Source organism: Oncorhynchus mykiss, chromosome 3, assembly GCF_013265735.2.
Source record: "Oncorhynchus mykiss isolate Arlee chromosome 3, USDA_OmykA_1.1, whole genome shotgun sequence".
Lineage (NCBI taxonomy): Eukaryota > Metazoa > Chordata > Actinopteri > Salmoniformes > Salmonidae > Oncorhynchus > Oncorhynchus mykiss.
The window spans coordinates 26,042,370-26,062,109 of NC_048567.1; the positions used below are offsets into that span (position 1 = coordinate 26,042,370).

Consider the following 19,740-nt stretch of genomic DNA (forward strand, 5'->3'; position numbering starts at 1 on the left):
CTTTAAATCACCTGCTACTATCCATACTTTTGAAATCAATACACACTCAACAACAACAAAAATGAAACACAAAAGCTAAACTTTTAAAACTAATTTATTTAAGAGTTCAATTTAATGAATATTTACCAGGCTATTAGGACACAGTATAATCACACTTTCTGAACAGCAATGGAAAAAATGATTTAGAATGCTCCAGTTTCAACTGTTCTGCCTGAGGCTATTGAACCTGTTCACCGGACGTGCTACCTGTCCTATACCTGCTGTTTTCAACTATCTAGAGACAGAAGGAGAGGTAGAGATACTACCTGCATTGCTTGCTGTACATCTGCATTGCTTGCTGTTTGGGTTTTAGGCTGGGTTTCTGTATAGCACTTTGAGATATCAGCTGATGTAAGAAGTGCATTATAAATACATTTATTTGATTTGTAGGCCGATATGTACTTCTTCTCTATTAAGGTTTGCAGTACACAGTAAAGGCCTATTACCTAGATTAAAAACATTATAGCAGAGACAAGATTATTTACATGATTATTGATCAAGGTCAGCAAAAACACTGTTTGTAGAGATAAAAATGTATTACAAGAGACAAAAAATCAAATTTATTTGTCACATACACATGGTTAGCAGATGTTAATGCGAGTGTAGCGAAATGCTTGTGCTTCTAGTTCCGAGAATGCAGTAATAACAAGTAATCTAACTAACAATTCCAAAACTACTGTCTTGTACACAGTGTAAGGGGATAAAGAATATGTACATAAGGATATATGAATGAGTGATGGTACAGAGCAGCATAGGCAAGATACAGTAGATGGTATCGAGTACAGTATATACATATGAGATGAGTATGTAAACAAAGTGGCATAGTTAAAGTGGCTAGTGATACATGTATTACATAAGGATACAGTCGATGATATAGAGTACAGTATATACGTATGCATATGAGATGAATAATGTAGGGTAAGTAACATTATATAAGGTAGCATTGTTTAAAGTGGCTAGTGATATATTTACATAATTTCCCATCAATTCCCATTATTAAAGTGGCTGGAGTTGAGTCAGTGTCAGTGTGTTGGCAGCAGCCACTCAATGTTAGTGGTGGCTGTTTAACAGTCTGATGGCCTTGAGATAGAAGCTGTTTTTCAGTCTCTCGGTCCCAGCTTTGATGCACCTGTACTGACCTCGCCATCTGGATGATAGCGGGGTGAACAGGCAGTGGCTCGGGTGTTTGATGTCCTTGATGATCTTTATGGCCTTCCTGTGACATCGGGTGGTATAGGTGTCCTGGAGGGCAGGTAGTTTGCCCCCGGTGATGCGTTGTGCAGACCTCACTACCCTCTGGAGAGCCTTACGGTTGAGGGCGGAGCAGTTGCCGTACCAGGCGGTGATACAGCCCGACAGGATGCTCTCGATTGTGCATCTGTAGAAGTTTGTGAGTGCTTTTGGTGACAAGCCGAATTTCTTCAGCCTCCTGAGGTTGAAGAGGCGCTGCTGCGCCTTCTTCACAATGCTGTCTGTGTGAGTGGACCAATTCAGTTTGTCTGTGATGTGTATGCCGAGGAACTTAAAACTTGCTACCCTCTCCACTACTGTTCTATCGATGTGGATAGGGGGGTGTTCCCTCTGCTGTTTCCTGAAGTCCACAATCATCTCCTTAGTTTTGTTGACGTTGAGTGTGAGGTTATTTTCCTGACACCACACTCCGAGGGCCCTCACCTCCTCCCTGTAGGCCGTCTCGTCGTTGTTGGTAATCAAGCCTACCACTGTTGTGTCGTCCGCAAACTTGATGATTGAGTTGGAGGCGTGCGTGGCCACGCAGTCGTGGGTGAACAGGGAGTACAGGAGAGGGCTCAGAACGCACCCTTGTGGGGCCCCAGTGTTGAGGATCAGCGGGGAAGAGATGTTGTTGCCTACCCTCACCACCTGGGGGCGGCCCGTCAGGAAGTCCAGTACCCAGTTGCACAGGGCGGGGTCGAGACCCAGGGTCTCAAGCTTGATGACGAGCTTGGAGGGTACTATGGTGTTGAATGCCGAGCTGTAGTCGATGAACAGCATTCTCACATAGGTATTCCTCTTGTCCAGATGGGTTAGGGCAGTGTGCAGTGTGGTTGAGATTGCATCGTCTGTGGACCTATTTGGGCGGTAAGCAAATTGGAGTGGGTCTAGGGTGTCAGGTAGGGTGGAGGTGATATGATCCTTGTTACAAGGCTAACAGTACACAGTATAATCAAGCTTTCAGAACAACAATGGAGAACATCATTTACAATTTATAGTGTAGTGGAATAATGAGAGAAGGTGAAACTCGCAACTAGTGACTGGCTGGTGTGGGAGCAAAGTGTGAGCACAGTGTGATGACTCAATCTCGATTTATGGCATTGTTTGCATGACAGACCATCTGAAAGGCTATCACAGGAGTCAAACATGCCTTAAATGTGTAAATCTCGATGAAGACACATTCCCACAGAGGTCCTAGGGTCACTGATGCCAGGAGAGGTTGTGAGAGAAAATGTTGTTGTCTGAAGAGATAGCATTGAATTGTACACAGCATCTCCTCTCTGTCATCTTGGTTTGTGCAAGTGACTGTGACCTCCTCCTCAGACCAATTGGCAGTACGCCAAGAACATTGTTCTGGGAACCAAAATGACTGGCTGGTGTGGGAGCACAGCGTGAGCACAGTGTGATGACTCAATCCCAATTTATGGCATTGTTTGCATGACAGACCATCTGTAGGCTATCACAGGGGTCAAACATACCTTATCTGTGGCAATCTCGATGAAGACACATTGAATTGTACACAGCATCTCCTCTCCCTCTACCTTGGTTCATGCAAGTGACTGTGACCTCCCCCTCAGACCAATTGGCAGTACGCCAAAAACATTGTTCTGGGAACCAAAATGATGTCTCAGATCCAAGGTCTCAGCTTGGAGAGGAGAAGCCTTATGAGGTATTGGTTGGTCTCCCGTCTGTCCTGAGCTGCCAGAGCCGTCCGTTACTCCGGTGCTGCCGGAATCGCCCTTCACTCCGGAGCTGCCGGAGTCTCCCGTCCATTCGGGACCCATTGCTAGGGTCCCCAGTCCGAGGCCGGCGGCGAGGGTCGCCGCTCTAAAGAGGCCACGGGAGGCGGGTTAAAAGGCGGACAAAGACTATGGTGGAGTGGGGTCCACGTCCCGCGCCAGACCTGCCACCGCGGACAGACACCCACCCAGACCCTCCCCTATAGTTTCAGGTTTAGCGGCCGGTGTCCGCACCTTGGGGGGGGGGGGGGGGGGGGGGGGGTGTACTGTCACATTCTGACCTTAGCTCCTTTGTTATGTCTTTGTTTTAGTATGGTCAGGGCGTGAGTTGGGTGGGTTGTCTATGTTAGTTTTCTATGATTTGGCCTGGTATTATTCTCAATCAGAGGCAGCTGTCAATCGGTGTCCCTGATTGAGAACCATACTTAGGTAGCCTGTTTTCACCCTTGAGTTGTGGGTGATTGTTTTCTGTTTTGTGTCTACACCAGAAGGGACTCTTTTGTTTCGTTCATTCTCCTTTGTTATTTTGTTTAGTGTTCTCGTGATAATAAATTATCAATATGGACACTTACCACGCTGCGCATTTGTCCTCACCTTCTTCCACCACAGACGAGCGTTACACACGCCTTTGTTTAATTGTTTTGGGCCTTGCAAAGTGATGTTAATTAGAGGATAGGAGATACTCGGAGTTGGCACTCTTGGAAGAATAAAATCCGGGTTTAAACTTAAAACTCACTGGTAAACCGATCTCCTGATGCACGTTAGTATGTCATAATGGGGAATTTTCTATGCTGGATATTTTAGGATATTTTGTATTATTTTTATTGTTAGATTTCTGGTATGTCGAATAAAAAACTTGAGCTGGAGCACAACAAGAGACAATTATTTAATGTAGAGATGATGACTAATGGCTAATAAACTTTAAACTATAAAAATAAAGTCACACACTCTATATTGAAACTCCCAGTCATTTATTGGGTAAATCACCAACGTTTCGGCATCACTGGTGCCTTCTTCAGGGTAATGTCATGAATGCTTGAACCAGGTTATGTAGACAAACAGTGTGATTAGTGCAACCAATGACAATAGTGAGGGGTGTGTCATAATTATTAAGTTAATTAGAATGAATTGAGTGAAACTGTTAAAAAAAAACAATAGCTTATAGCATATTTAATATATTAGGCTATTGTTATCATATGGAAACATAATTAAATATTGTACATAATATTAGCATTAACATACATTATTTAATTCAATTTCACATATATATTTAATAGTTTCCTATTTCATTTTTTTTTAGCAACATGCTCAATGCCTGTGTATTTGAGGTAGGAGATAGGATGGTTAGCTTCAACAAAGTCTGCTGCTACTGGATAGCCAATGTGCTTACACCTGATTGAGCTTCGATGTTCAGCTATGAGTTATTTTAATTGTCTTTTCGTTTGTCCTACGTGGGCTTTCCCACATTAACAAGTGATGAGATTACTCCCTTGGTCTTGCATGAGATGGCCATATACCAAACCCCCTCGGGGTGTCATTAAAACTCATTTTTCAACCACTCCACAAATTTCTTGTTAACAAACTATAGTTTTGGCAAGTCGTTATCTGTGGCAGTCGTTTAGGACATCTACTTTGTGCATGACACAAGTAATTTTCCAACAATTGTTTACAGACAGATTATTTCACTTATAATTCACTGTATCACAATTCCAGTGGATCAGAAGTTTACATACACTAAGTTGACTGTGCCTTTAGAAGCTTCTGATAGGCTAATTGACATTATATGAGTCAATTGAAGGTGTACCTGTGGATGTATTTCAAGGCCTACCTTCAACCAAGACCTCAGGAAAAAAAATTCAGTTTTTGATTTGTTAAAAAAGTTTGAAATATCCAATAAATGTCGTTCCACTTCATGATTGTGTCCCACTTGTTGTTGATTCTTCACAAAAAAATACAGTTTTATATCTTTATGTTTGAAGCCTGAAATGTGGCAAAAGGTCGCAAAGTTCAAGGGGGCCGAATACTTTCGCAAGGCACTGTACCAGAGATTGCCATGTAGTGTGTACGATTTCCCAAATGGGTAATTATCCGAAAATGCTATAATTCTAGATAAGAGGTATATGTTATATATGCAGGATAGATTCAAGCTCTTGGGTAAACAGCTCTCTGCTGGCCTGTCTATCTTCACAGGTAATGTCTTTGGAACATGGATGACGTTAAAGCTTGACCGCTGAACGTTGTTTGCAGTATTACATGTTTTACAAATGTTGTTTTCTTGGGATGCTTGCAGTGAAAGGAATTCTTTGATGCCTCTTTCTGAAATATGCCCTAGTTGAACTGTTCATTTTTTAACCTGGAGATTCATGGCTTTCTTGCACTGATTGCAATTTTGAGGGCATAAACTGTGAATATGGAGGAGATCATTGGCTAAGAAATGTGCAGGTAGCATTTCCTTCACGAAATATTCTATAATGTCACACATATCGCTGTTTTGAAGCCTCTGTCGAAGCAATGGTGCTGTTGTCTGTCCTGGTTTCACTGCATCCAACTGTGAAATGACTTTGCTGAATTGTTGATTTGGACTCATACTGTTTGTTTTAAGTCATATTTTGTGACATTCTTTGAAAGCGGATGTTTTCTTCAGAAATGTCACAACAGGAAAGGCTTTACGCTGATAGGGGAAATAGTTATATATGTTGGAATAACATCAATATCTGAATCTGACTCACAGAAATGTACTTGCTCAGAGATTCTGTAAGGGCCCTCATTAAATAATTCATACAAATATATAACTCTTGCTGTGTCCTGAATGTTTGTAGATTCTATAGAGATCATCTTAATCTTAAAAGAGTCAAATATAAGATGTGCCTTGGAGTGTCATTTTTTGGCATTAATCCCTGAATGACAGATTACTGAGCTCCATTTGTAGGTCAATCTCACATTATCAACTGCTGAAAGATCAATAAAGCAAGATGAGGATACAAGGTTTCACATTACAGTGGTGACTTTTGACCTTTCACGAGAAACATAAAAGTACAAGAATATCTGGAGTGCTGGTCCAAATAGTTTGTCTATTGAGTACGGCTGCACATTTATTGCATGTGCGTGATGCTTCTCCCATTGCAATCATTTGCTTGAAAAGAATATCAAGCGTGCCTTTTATGTTTGGAAGTGAAATGCTAAACATTGAAGTTTCTAATAAGGAGAGATGTGCTGTGATCCATGGATCAGTCCAAAACCCAAGTCCAGGAAACCAACCTTTGGATTGGTTGTGACCGAGATGGGTTTAAGAAAATTATTGGAAGGCTATGGATAATCGTGGTAATATAAACCTATAGCAACATGATTTTACTTGGATACAACCTAAAAAAAAAAATTATTTGTCAGGCCAAGCGATTGAGCTGATGCATTAACCATTAGGTTAATCTAGGTCGTTAACAGGTATTCCAGTCCATTATTGTTTACATTGTGTCTTTGTCTTTGTTTACATTTTATTTCACACTGGAAGCAAACAAGGCAGTTTTCTCTCTACAAGCAAATATGTATGCCATGTACAGTCTATTACAGTGTATTACATTGGGGGCTATGGAGGGGGTGGAGAACGAAGTGTTGCTGGACATGTATGACACTGTCCCCCTCCAAAACTAACCATATTTGGTTAGTAGAGACCCTACTGAGTATTTTTCACCACACTTTAGCTGAGACAGGTAGAAACGTTTTCTCTTTACAGCCCAATATTCTCAACATACTAGTGTCAACAATTGTACTTTCATTATTGGTCTTAGAAAATATATTTTTTACATTTGTTTTCAGAAATGACATTGCAATTTCTTGTTGGCACAATAAAAGTGTCCATTGATTAAAATTCAATATAATTTGAATGAGTTATACACGTTGACATTTTTTCAAATGCGGGCTTTTATTTTGAATGTTTCTTACTTTGCCAGACGAAAGTGACGTCATCGTCTGAGCTTCTGGCAAAAATACTAGTGCGTGTACTAATGTCAATACTATATTGACATAAACAGCGGCTGTTCGTGACCAAGCATATGTAAAGCAATTCTGCGTGAATATACGCAAAGGTAAGCAGATGAATCCAATATCGAATGTTGCCAGTTTGATCATATCCGTCGTGCGTGTGTAATACCGCACAGTGGTGCTTTGATGTTGTCAAAGGAGCCGGGCAACATTTTGCAATATGGAAACATTTTATCCATGCCAATGCCCTATGCAAGTATTCTACACAATGATTTACACCAATAACTTAACACAAAATAAAAATACAACAGAATATCGGAGCAAATACGCAACAATGTATTCGTGAGTTTTGGATTAAAATGGCAGGCGTAACATTGTGTACCATGTAGCATAATGGTCGTCTGCACATCAGCACAGTATCTCGACCATAGGCGCAGCGCACAATGTATAGCAGGAGCAGAAGACACGGTGCGATGTGTTTTTCTGGCTAGGCTACATATATTTAGGCTACATATATTTGGTCCAGATCAAACTTTGGTCAGAACAAGTGTCTTTAAAAAAATATATGTATTTTTATTTTTATTGAGAAATATCAACAAACAAAAGAGGAATAGTCACATGAAAACAAGCTTACATACTATTTACATTGCCAGGAATCCTAAACAATATTCATATTCATTAATAATACAAGTTTTAATTGCCTTTTTGTTTTTCATTTTAGTTAAAGTAGTGCCATATTGTTTAAATTCATTTATAAAGTGGGAAAAAGTTAGGTTTTGAATTAAACCATTTGCATTTGTGAATTTGAAATGTACCTAGTATTATTAGCAGTTGAAATAAATATACTACATCTTTATGTCAGAATTTATTTATTGGTATTTTAAACTTTTCAAGAAATTCCCCATATGAGAGTAGATATCCATCCTCATTCAGTAACTGACCAACCAAAATAATTTTATTCTCAAACCAGTTACGAAAAAAAAAGAGACTTATTTTTAAATCGTATATCTTTGTTGTTCCATAGACAGTATCTGAGGGGGAAAATTGTGTTTATACGCTAACATCTAAGCTAAAATTGGATTTTACAACATCAAAATTATATTGAAGCAAAAATTCTAAACCACCAACAGAGTCAAATAAATACTTAGGGAAGACATTCCAAATACTGTTCTGGTTCTTAAACTTTAGAATCCAATTTATTTTAAAAGTATTATTTAGAGTATTGAAATCTAAAACCTCAAGACCTCCTTGTACTTGGGTATTAGTGAGAATATCTTTCCATAGACAGTGAGGCGTGTTCCTCCAAATGAAATTATAAAGAATCTTATCTAAGTCCTTTACAATTTTAGGGGATAAGTCAAGTGATAACGAGACATAAACCGATCTGGATAACCCTTCAGCTTTGGACAATAAAACCCGACCGTATAACGAAATATCTCTTAGCAACCAGAGGTTCAATTTCTTCTTTGTTTTCTCAATAATGGGGTTAAAGTTTAGTTCACTCCTTTGTTTTTCATCCTTGCATATAAAAATTCCAAGATAAGTAACCTCATCTTTAATTCGGATACCATATACTTCCTGTAAAACACAATCCTTGAGTGGAAATAAGACTGACTTTTTGATATAAATGTTCAAACCCGAAACTAAGGAAAAGACTTCAATACCGGAAACTGCTTTAGAAACCTCATTCCTGTCTCTCAAAAATATGGTGGTATCATCAGCCAGTTGACATAGTTTAAATTCATTGCCAAGTGCTGAAACACCTTGAAAATTCCCTTTCTTGATATGAAGAGCCATACTTTGAGTAACCAATACAAATAAAAATGGACTAATTGGGCAGCCCTGCCAAATGCCACGGCCTGAACAAGTGTCTTTTGTTTGACAGTAATTGTTTCAAACACGCATGAATTACATAAACGGTGCACACTTGGTAAGAGTTTTTGGGGAGTTGGTGTAAACTGGTCTAAACAAAACAAAATAATCTATGCAAAAATGGAATAGGAGAATGGTATCCTTTATACAATATAAAATGGCTTTAAAACCTGTCATGACATAGGCAGGTACATTGTTATAGTACAGAAGTAGTATAAAACAATGTGTGTAAACTGACCACAACTACCATGTAAATATCAAATGAATATGTGGCATGAGTTTTCACTACCAACCACACCTACTTATTAGATCTTACATGTTTTATTAACAGAAAGCTCTAGTGATGGGGAAGGCACACTCCCACTTGTCGAAGGGGAAAGACGACCGTGGCAGTCAGAGTGGCCTGACGACTGGTCCAGAGTACATAGATACACAGAGTGAAGAGGATGGAAAGAATGGAGATGTGTCTCAGTTCCCCTATGTGGAATTTACTGGCAGAGACAGTGTCACATGCCCCACATGCCAGGGCACTGGCAGAATACCACGGGGTAAGGGGATAAACACGAAACAAATACATTCCTACACAGTAATAGACATGAACCCTCATTCACTGACACAATACACATCTGTAGTAAAACTGTCCCTCATGAGCTGCTAATAATTTAGCCTAATTTGCATTTTGACTTGATATTCAAACAAGAATGCAAAACCAGAAACGAGGCTACCTAGAAACACTGACTTCCAACATCAATTGAAAATGGAAAAGACACAAGTTGAACCAATATCAGTTTCCTCTGTAAATGGCTTTGTCATCACGTCTCTAATGCAGGCCAAGAGAACCAGCTTGTGGCTCTGATTCCATACAGTGACCAGAGGCTCCAGCCAAGGAGAACGTAAGTCTCATCTCACTCAGCCAGGTGTCTCTTTATTGAAAGATGTGCAATTGAATGATTCAACTGTGGTTGACTGTGGTCTATATCCAACTCTTTTAATGGCGCTTCCTCCCTTTCTCTTGCAGAAAGCTTTATGTCACTGTGTCCGTGTCTCTTTGCCTTCTGCTGTCTGGCCTGGCGGTGTTTTTCCTGTTCCCTCGTTCTATCGACGTCTCCTATGTGGGCGTGAAGTCTGCATTCGTGTCCTATGACCAGGACAAACGGATTGTCTATCTCAATATCACGGTAAGCTCCTCGCTCTGGTGTTAGTTGTCCTTCTTGTGTTTCCATCTCAGGATTGACATGGATTCAAATCAAATTGTATTTTGTCACGTGCTTCGTAAACAATGGGTGTAGACTAACAGTGAAATGCGTACATACTGGCCGTTCCCAACAATGCAGAGAGAAAAATAGAAAAAGAATAAAACAACAATAACACGAGGAATAAATACACCATGAGTAACAATAACTTGGCTATATACACGGGGTACCAGTACTGAGTGAATGTACAGAGGTATGAGGTAATTGAGGTAGATATGTACATATAGTTAGGGGTAAAGTGACTAGGATAGATAATAAACAGTAGCAGCAGCGTATGTGATGAGTCAAAAGAGAGTCCTGGTTATTATTTGATTAACAATGTAGCAGTCTCAAGGCTTGGGGGGTAGAAGCTGTTCGGGGTCCTGTTGGTTCCAGACTTGGTGCATCGGTACCGCCTGCCGTGTGGTAGCAGAGAAAACAGTCTATGACTTGGGTGGCTGGAGTCTTTTACCATTTTTAGGGCCTTCTCACACCGCCTGGTTCGGAGGGTCTGGATGGCAGGGAGCTTGGCCCCAGTGATGTACTGGGCCGTATGCACACTACCCTCTGTAGCACCTTGCGGTCGTATGCCAAGCAGTTGCCAGACCAAGTGGTGATGCTTTCAATGGTACACCTGGAGAACTTTTTGAAGATCTGAGGGCAATAGTGTGGAGTGCAATAGAGATTCTGTCATCTGTGGATCTGTTGGGGCGGTATGCAAATTGGAGTGGGTTCAACGTAATGACACTCTTTCCAACAACTGTTGTGCCGTATGGCTTTTCTTCTAGAACACTCTGAACATCACCAATAACAACTACTACGCTGTATCCCTGACCAACATCACAGCCCAAGTGCAGTTCTCTAAGACGGTGATTGGGAAGGCCCGTATTAGCAATGTGATGACCATCATACCACTGGATAAGCAGCAGGTGGGTCTTTACCATGTGTATTTTAGAGTAACATGCCTTGGTGTAACGGCTTGTTATAAACATATTACAGTGTATGACGTGTGCATGAAAGTTGCACTTTGAAGTGCTTTTCTATCCCTCGACACAGCAGCTCATTGTTCCACCCGCTTTGCTGCAAAATCTAGCAACAAAATCAGGCAACATTGATAATGAACCTTGTTGTTGTTGTTGAATCCACTAGAACACCTGTCCCTGTTCTGAGGGCATCAGTAGAAGCAAGGATGGAATAAGGATGGCATTTTTGGACTGTTGCCCTCGAAAGTGACTCATTACTTAGTTGGCACTCAACTGCCCTGTTCTATATGGGAGATGGATAACTTCTGCATTACAACATATTGCTTATTTCAGATTGACTACACGGTTCCCACAGTCATTGCTGATGAGATGAGTTATATGTTGTAAGTATTTATTGTAAGTGTTTCACAGCTAACTACATTTTATTGTGTGGTTGACAGTACAAATCGTGACATTTCTGTAATACATGTTTTGTGTTTGCAGCGACTATTGCACCCTGCAGTCCATAAAGGTTCACAACATTGTGGTCATGATGCAGTAAGTACACGGTGCATTCGGAAACTATTCAGACCACTTCCCTTTTTCAACGTTTTGTTACGTTACAGCCTTATTCTGAAATGTGTCCCCAAACATTTCTTGCTCATCAGTCTACACACAATACCCCATAATAACAAAGTAAAAACATTTTCGGAAATGTATTTTAAAAAACAACAACTGAAAAACCTTATTTACATAAGTATTCAGACCCTTTGCTATGAGACTCAAAATTGAGTTCAGGTGCATCCTGTTTCCAGTGATCATCCTCGAGATGTTTCTACAACTTGATTGGAGTCCACTTGTGGTAAAAAACAATATAATTGGACATGATTTGTAAAGGCACACACCTGTCTATATAAGGTTCCACAGTTGACAATGCATGGCAGAGCAAAAACCAAGCCATGAGGTCGAAGGAATTCTCCGTAGAGCTCCAAGACAGGATTGTGTCGAGGCACAGATCTGGGAAGGATACCAAAACATTTCTGCAGCATTGACGTTCCCCAAGAACACAGTCACCTCCATCATTCTTCAATGGAAAAAGTTTTGGAACCACCAAGACTCTTCCTAGAGCTGTACACCCGGCCAAACTGAGCAATCGGGGGAGAAGGGCCTTGTTCAGGAAGATGACCAAGAACCGATGGTCACTCTGACAAAGCTCCAGAGTTCCTCTGTGGAGATGGGTGAACCTTCCAAAATGACAACCATCTCTGCAGCGCTCCACCAATCAGGCCTTTATGGTAGAGTGGTCAGACTGAAGCCACTCCTCATTAAAAGGCACATGACAGCCCACTTGGAGTTTGCCAAAAGGCACCTAAAGACTCTCAGACCATGAGAAACAAGATTCTCTGGTCTGATGAAACCCAGATTGAAATCTTTAGCCTGAATGTCAAGCGTCACATCTGGAAGAAACCTGGCAGCGTCTCTACGTGAAGCATGGTGGTGGCAGCATCATGCTGTGGGGATGTTTTTCAGCGACAGGGACTGGGAGACTAGTCAGGATCAAGGGAAAGAGGAACGGAGCAAAGTACGGTGAGATCCTTGAATGTAACCTGCTTCAGAGCGCTCAGGACCTCAGACTGGGACAAAGATTCAACGTCCAACAGGACAATGACCCTAAGCACACAGCCAAGACAACGCAGGAGTGGCTTCGGGACAAGTCTTTGAATGTCCTTGAGTGGCTCAGCCAGAGTCCGGACTTGAACCTAATCGAACATCTCTGAAGAGACCTGAAAATAGCTCTGCAGCGACACTCCACATCCAACCTGACAAAGCTTGAGAGGATCTGCAGACAAGAATGGGAAAAACTCCCTAAATACAGGGGTGCTAAGATTGTAGCGTCATACCCAAGAAGACTCAAGTCTGTAATCACTGACAATGGTACTCAAACAAAGTACTGAGTAAAGGGTCTGAATACTTATGTAAATGTGATATTTCATTAGTACTATATATATATATTTGCAGAAATGTCTAAAAGCCTGTTTTTGCTTTGTCATTATGGGGAATTGTGTGTAGATTGATGAGGGGAAAAAAATATTTAATACATTTATTATAAAGCTGTAATGTAACAAAATGTGGAAAAAGTCAAGGGGTCTGAGCACTTTCTGTATGCATTGTACCTTTTCAAATATTTCTACTAATACATTGAGTTTACACATGTTACCGTACCTACTCTTATTTATTTTGTCCAACCTCACACGCCCATGTGGGCAGCCATTTTGGGGAAACTGACTACTGTCTATTGACTGGTTTTCAGGGTGACTGTGACCACATCCTACTTCGGGCACTCGGAGCAGGTCTCCCAGGAGATGTACCAGTATGTGGACTGTGGGGGCAACACCACCTCACTGCATGGACATGTGAAGATGTATCAGTAAGGCAGTAAAAACACAGCCATAATGGAAGCCCGTCGATCTAAAGGTCGACAAAAAGGTTTTACGGAGTTCCTTTGGGCAGACATCTACTGTAGAATAGGAGGAACCATGTCTCAGAGAAAGTGATGTTAGCGAGGTGCCAATATACAGTTTCATGAGGGTTTGATAATGTCGCAGGTAGAAAACCTCTCGTGCAAATTCTTCCTAATAGAATGATCCAATCCAATGTGTACAGGCATTTGAGATAAAGATGCACTCAAGCTTTGTATGGGAAACGTAATCTTCAGAAAGTATTTATATGGCAGAGTTGTTGATGTAATTTAGTCTGTACCACTAACCTTCCCAGACCACTAGGTATGGGACATGCAATACAAATAATAGGACAGCATCCATTTTGATTATCAGCACCACTAATCACCCCAAACCACTTTTTGATGGCCTTTTTTTCCCAGTCTTTTTTATACCAGCCATTTTGTTTTCTTCAAGGATTGTTTTGTACATAATGGTACTTACTTCCTGATGTGTGTCGTTACACTTACATTTTCATTGGAATGATAGTTAGATTTACATCTAATTCTGAGGTGACATATCATGTCGGGGTGATGTCAGAGTAATTATGATTACTACGGACCTTAATTAGATTGCAACATTTAGGTATTTTAATGAGAGGAATCTTGTATTTTTATATCATTCAAATACAGTACCTATAACTATTAGATGTGTTGTTTATGATGTGAATTACTCTTTAATTGTAAACCTCTATGAATTGTTTGTTTTAATGGGAATGTTACGTGTTTTTTTCTAACTTGAATAGTAGACGACTACCTATTTCGAAATATGATATTACATAAATACCCTCAATGGTGTTGTAAAATTAGGTTTTTATTTTATCTTTGAAAATTGATTTTAAGAGGTTATTTTGTCTTTACATTTTTTGTTTGATGCCCTTTGCCGCTTTTAATTCGTCATAGTTTATCACTGAAATTTGCAAGTAAGTTGTGATTTTTGAGTTTGTGTTCATTCCTGAGATGATTAAATGTCAGGATACTGTAAGTATCCATTTGTTATATTCCTTGAACATTTGTTATAGCTTTAAAGTATTTTGTGCATGTACAGAAGACTGAACTGAGGACAATAAAAAATGGCCAATATAAAATATCAGATGCTTACATTGTTTAAATGATCTGATATACTCTATGGAGGAATTACTCCGTGGAGGAACAATCACACTATATACTGTTGGATATGTCAAAGTGCCATATTATGTCCCAAATCATCCAAGAAGAAAACTTTCATCAGTTTAAAGTCCGTTCTGAATCCTCACTGAGGTACATTGACTGTGTACTACTGTGTAATTGTGTATACTGTCCATGTAAGCCACTGCCAGTCATACAGTACATGTAACAATGTTTTTTCCTTGCATGAAACTGGGAATATTTTGAGGTTTTTGTTTGGTGCATTTATTGATAGTTTGTAGTTGGAGAATTCAAAGGTTGGAGAAATGTGCAATACCAGTCACTATCACAGGGTGGCGCCTAATTTAACGAAATTAATTTAGAAATTAGTAAGTGTTGGATGAAAATATAGTTTCTGTAATGACCAATCACCATATGCACAGGTTTGCATAAAAACCTTACCGTACTCGCTATTGAAGTCCAAGTAATTAACAACACAATGCATGCTATTCATGTGTAAAACACACCAAGTCCAATATTTAGCATCTTAAAAATAGCATGACGTTACATTTAAAGTTACACAGAATAGACAGGCTTATGTATGTATGACAGGGTGCTCTAGTAAACAAATGTACTTTTATTCTAAATGGACAGTATACAGCATGCGTTTGCTTCCAGATGCTCACCGGTGCTTGAGGTCTCCAGTGTGTACCGGTATGCTCACATCTGTTGATGTCGTTAAAACGGCAGTTGACTTCTTCCATCCACCATTCAGGTCAGGGACTTGGAGCGGTTCCTAATTAACCAGGGCCCAGTTTCCCAAAAGCATCTTAAAGCGATAGTTCACCCAAATTACAAAAATTACACATTGGTTTCCTTACCCTGTAAGCAGTCTATGGAAAAGGTATGACAGCAATCCATGATTTAGTTTAGTTTCCCTGGCACTGTTTCCACATGCTAACGTTCTAGCATCTGTGGCACAAGTCCCATTCAAGTCATGGGACCAACATTAGCATTTTTCACGCACCATGTCCAAATCATCTGAAAGTATCTGAAATTGATTGTAAAAGCTCAACAAAGTAAATTATAGGTGTTTTGAACATGATGCGCAAAAATGCTAATGTCGTTCCATTGACTTCAATGGGATTCGTGCCTCAATGGTTTACCAAAACCAATGTTACTAAAGTTTCACCTGAAAACACGTTAGTTACCGACTGCCTCAGACCAGTCGTAGAAAGCTAAGTGAGTCGTTAGATGCTTTTTTGCCCTTCCGCGTCACTTTATACACAGACGATCTCCACTAAACATACAGTAAGGATGTTTGTACACCTCTGTGACCACAAAGTTCAACAGAAATACAAAATGGCCAATGGCTTTGCAATTGTTACAAGAAGCAGAGGATAAAAATATTATTCAAATGAAAACCGAGATGACTGCATTAAAATGTAAATACGGTATAGGCTTCATAGGCCTATGTATTTCAATCATATTGAAATCAAGTTCATGTTCAATCAATTGAGTTCTATTCAATTTTTTTTGCCTCAATATATCTGATGATGTGTAACAACATGTTCGTTACTCGTCAACTTAAGTTCGATCCATATTGGGAAACAGGGTCCAGACACAGACAAAATGCAGTCACGTGCTGTGCTCACTGGCACCATTTATGACCACCAACTCTGAGGGAGATTGAGTTTTACTGTATTCAGAGTGTATTGAAACTAATGGCCAAGATTCTGAGCTATTTGTAATGGTGTGCACGCTACTGTGCTTCCTCAGCATGATACAAGACATCTGGAAAATAAAGTAGACTGTGTGAGGATGTGAATCTGGTTTCAGACTTCTGGGTTAAGCAGTTCATGCAATGTTCACAAAAGTTGCGGAAAGTTTTTGCGGAAATATGGTTGTTCTTCAGGGAGAAAATGTGCAAATGGTGAAAGTAACATGATGCTTTTACAGCTATTGAGGAAGTACATTAACCCAGGGATGTATGGATGCCAGGGCATGGGTTCATGTCTCAGGGATGTATGGATGCCATTGTATGGGTTCATGTTTCAGGGATGTAGCCTAGACAAACAACAAGTGTGTGAAATAATTATCTAAATACAATTGTGTTTCTACAAACAACCCTAAATATCATAGCACACCAAAAAGGACATTTAGATATCAGTGTAAGGTAGGCTAGGAAGTTAGAAAGGGGAGCAGACTAGACTATGGTTGGTTGTGTAAATGTCATCTTTACCCCATAGATCATATATACTTTCCCTTTTCCAGATGTAAGGAAATGACTTTTCCAGGTGCGCTGTCGATGGACTTCCATTACAGAGAAATCCAACAAAACATTTATGTTCTACCTCTAGCCTATTCTCCCTTCCATGATCAAATCAAATGTTATTTGTCACATGTGCCGGATACAACAGTGTCGAGGTAAATGGTGTCGAGGTAATTGAGGTAATATGTACATGTAGGTAGAGTTATTAAACTGACTATGTATAGATAACAGAGAGTAGCAGCAGCGTAGAATTGGAGGAGGGAAATAGTCTGGGTAGCCATTTGATTAGCTGTACAGGAGTCTTATGGCTTGGGGGTAGAAGCTGTTTAGAAGCCTCTTGGATCTAGACCTGGCGCTCCGGTTCCGCTTGCCGTGCGGTAGTAGAGAGAACAGTCTATGACTAGGGTGGCTTTGTCTTTGACAATTTTTAGGGCCTTCCTTTGACACCGCCTGGTATAGAGGTCCTGGATGGCAGGAAGCTTGGCCCCGGTGATGTACTAGGCCATACGCACTGCCCTCTGTAGTGCCTTGCGGTCGGAGGCCAAACAGTTGCCATACCAGGCCATGATGCAGACCCGTCAGGATGCTCTCGATGGTGCAGCTGTAAAACCTTTTGAGGATCTGAGCATGGCATGGGTCATGCCAAATATTTTCAGTCTCCTGAGGGGGAATCGGTTTTGTCGTGCCCTCTTCACGACTGTCTTGTTGTGCTTGGATCATGTTAGTTTGTTGGTGATGTGGACACAAAGGAACTTGAAGCTCTCAACCTGCTCCACTACAGCACCATCGATGAGAATGGGGGCGTGCTCGGTCCTCCTTGTCCTGTAGTCCACAATCATCTCCTTTGTCTTGATCACGTTGCGGGAGAGGTTGTTGTCCTTGCACCACACGGTCAGGTCTCTGACCTCCTCCCTATAGGCTGTCTTATCGTTTTCGTGATCAGGCCTATCACTGTGTGGATCAGCGTGGCGGATGTGTTGTTACCTACCCTTACCACCTGGGGTTGGGCCGTCAGGAAGTCCAGGATCCAGTTGCAGAGGGAGGTGTTTAGTTCCAGGGTACTTAGCTTAGTGATGAGCTTTGAGGGCACTATGGTGTTGAACGCTGAGCTGTAGTCAATGAATAGCATTCTCACATAGGTGTTCCTTTTGTCCAGATGTGAGAGGGCAGTGTGGAGTGCAATAGAGATTGCATCATCTGTGGATCTATTGGTGCGGTATGCAAATTGGAGTGGGTCTAGGGTTTCTGGGATAATGGTGCTGATATGAGCCATAAACTGCCTTTCAAAGCATTTCATGGCTACAGACGTGAGTGCTACGGGTCGGTAGTCATTTAGGTAGGTTACCTTAGTGTTCTTGGACACAGGGACTATGGTGGTCTGCTTGAAACATGTTGGTATTACAGACTCAGACAGGGAGAGGTTGAATATGTCAGTGAAGACACTTGTCAGTTGGTCAGCGCATGGAGAAATATAGTTACCTAGTACAACCTAAAAGGGTTCTTCTGCTCTTTGAATAACCCTTTTTGGTTCCAGGTATAACCCTATTGCGTTCCATGTAGAACCCTTTTACCAGAGGGTACTAAATTTGACCCAAAAGAGTTCTACATGGGACTAAAAAGGGTTCTTCCTGGAACAAAAAGTGTTCTCCTATGGGGAACCGATTTTTCTAAGAGTGTACCTACCATTGTGAATTAGGTCTACTTCAAGCTCAGCAGACTATACTTTACAGGCTATAGCCTACATTAGGCCTACATTCTGACTAATAACTATCACATCATGGATAGAACGTAATAATGAAGCATTGATAACTTGTATTTTTTTATTTATTTTTTTATTTCACCTTTATTTATCCAGGTAGGCTAGTTGAGAACAAGTTCTCATTTACAACTGTGACCTGGCCAAGATAAAGCAAAGCAGTGTGACACAAACAACAGAGTTACACATGGGATAAACAAATATACAGTCAATAACACAATAGAAAAAAAGTATATATACAGTATGTGCAAATGAGGTAAGATAAGGGAGGTAAGGCAATAAATAGGCCAATAGTGGTGAAATAATTACAATTTAGCAATTAAACACAGAAGTCAGAGATGTGCAGAAAATGATTGTAGAGTAGAGATACTGGGGTGCAAAGGAGCAAAAAATAATAATAACAGTATGGGGATGAGGTAGTTGGATGGGCTATTTACAGATGGGCTATGTACAGGTGCAGTGATCTGTGAGCTGCTCTGACAGCAGGTGCTTAAAGTTAGTGAGGGAGAAGTGAATCTCCAGCTTCAGTGATTTTTGCAATTCGTTCCAGTCATTGGCAGCAGAGAACTGGAAGGAAAGGCGGCCAAAGGAGGAATTGGCTTTGGGGGTGACCAGTGAAATATACCTGCTGGAGCGCGTGCCACTGGTGGGTGCTGCTATTGTGACCAGTGAGCTGTGATAAGGCGGGGCTTTACCTAGCAAAGACTTCTAGATGACCTGGAGCCAGTGGGTTTGGCGATGAGTATGAAGTGAGGGCCAGCCAACGAGAGCATACAGGTCGCAGTGGTGGGTAGTATATGGGGCTTTGGTGACAAAACCTCTATTGAAGTATATAATGTGAACACGTTAGCCAGGTTGCAGTATCTGTTCAGCTATTACATTCCACTCCTTGCCACTTGTCATTTTCCAAAGAGGCTGGCCTTTCGGCAAACTTCAAATATGAACATTCTATCATTAATGAGCTCGAGAAGATCAGAGGATTTGATCCTGATTCGATAAGCCTCACAGCTATCCAATCACAATGTTCATGCAAATTAGATTGCATTTTTAAAA

At 40.7% G+C, this 19,740-nt stretch overlaps 1 protein-coding gene across 1 annotated transcript; it reads left to right on the top strand.

Moving 5' to 3' along the window:
- The first annotated feature begins 6,951 nt into the window (after positions 1–6,951).
- Positions 6,952–14,642, top strand: LOC110515888 (transmembrane protein 106B). The gene is made up of 8 exons (XM_021594609.2): positions 6,952–7,093; positions 9,193–9,409; positions 9,691–9,754; positions 9,880–10,039; positions 10,882–11,022; positions 11,410–11,459; positions 11,560–11,613; positions 13,367–14,642. The coding sequence occupies exons 2-8, from the start codon at positions 9,205–9,207 to the stop codon at positions 13,485–13,487; spliced, it is 795 nt and encodes a 264-aa protein (XP_021450284.1). The 5' UTR covers positions 6,952–7,093; positions 9,193–9,204; the 3' UTR covers positions 13,488–14,642.
- The last annotated feature ends 5,098 nt before the right edge of the window (positions 14,643–19,740 follow it).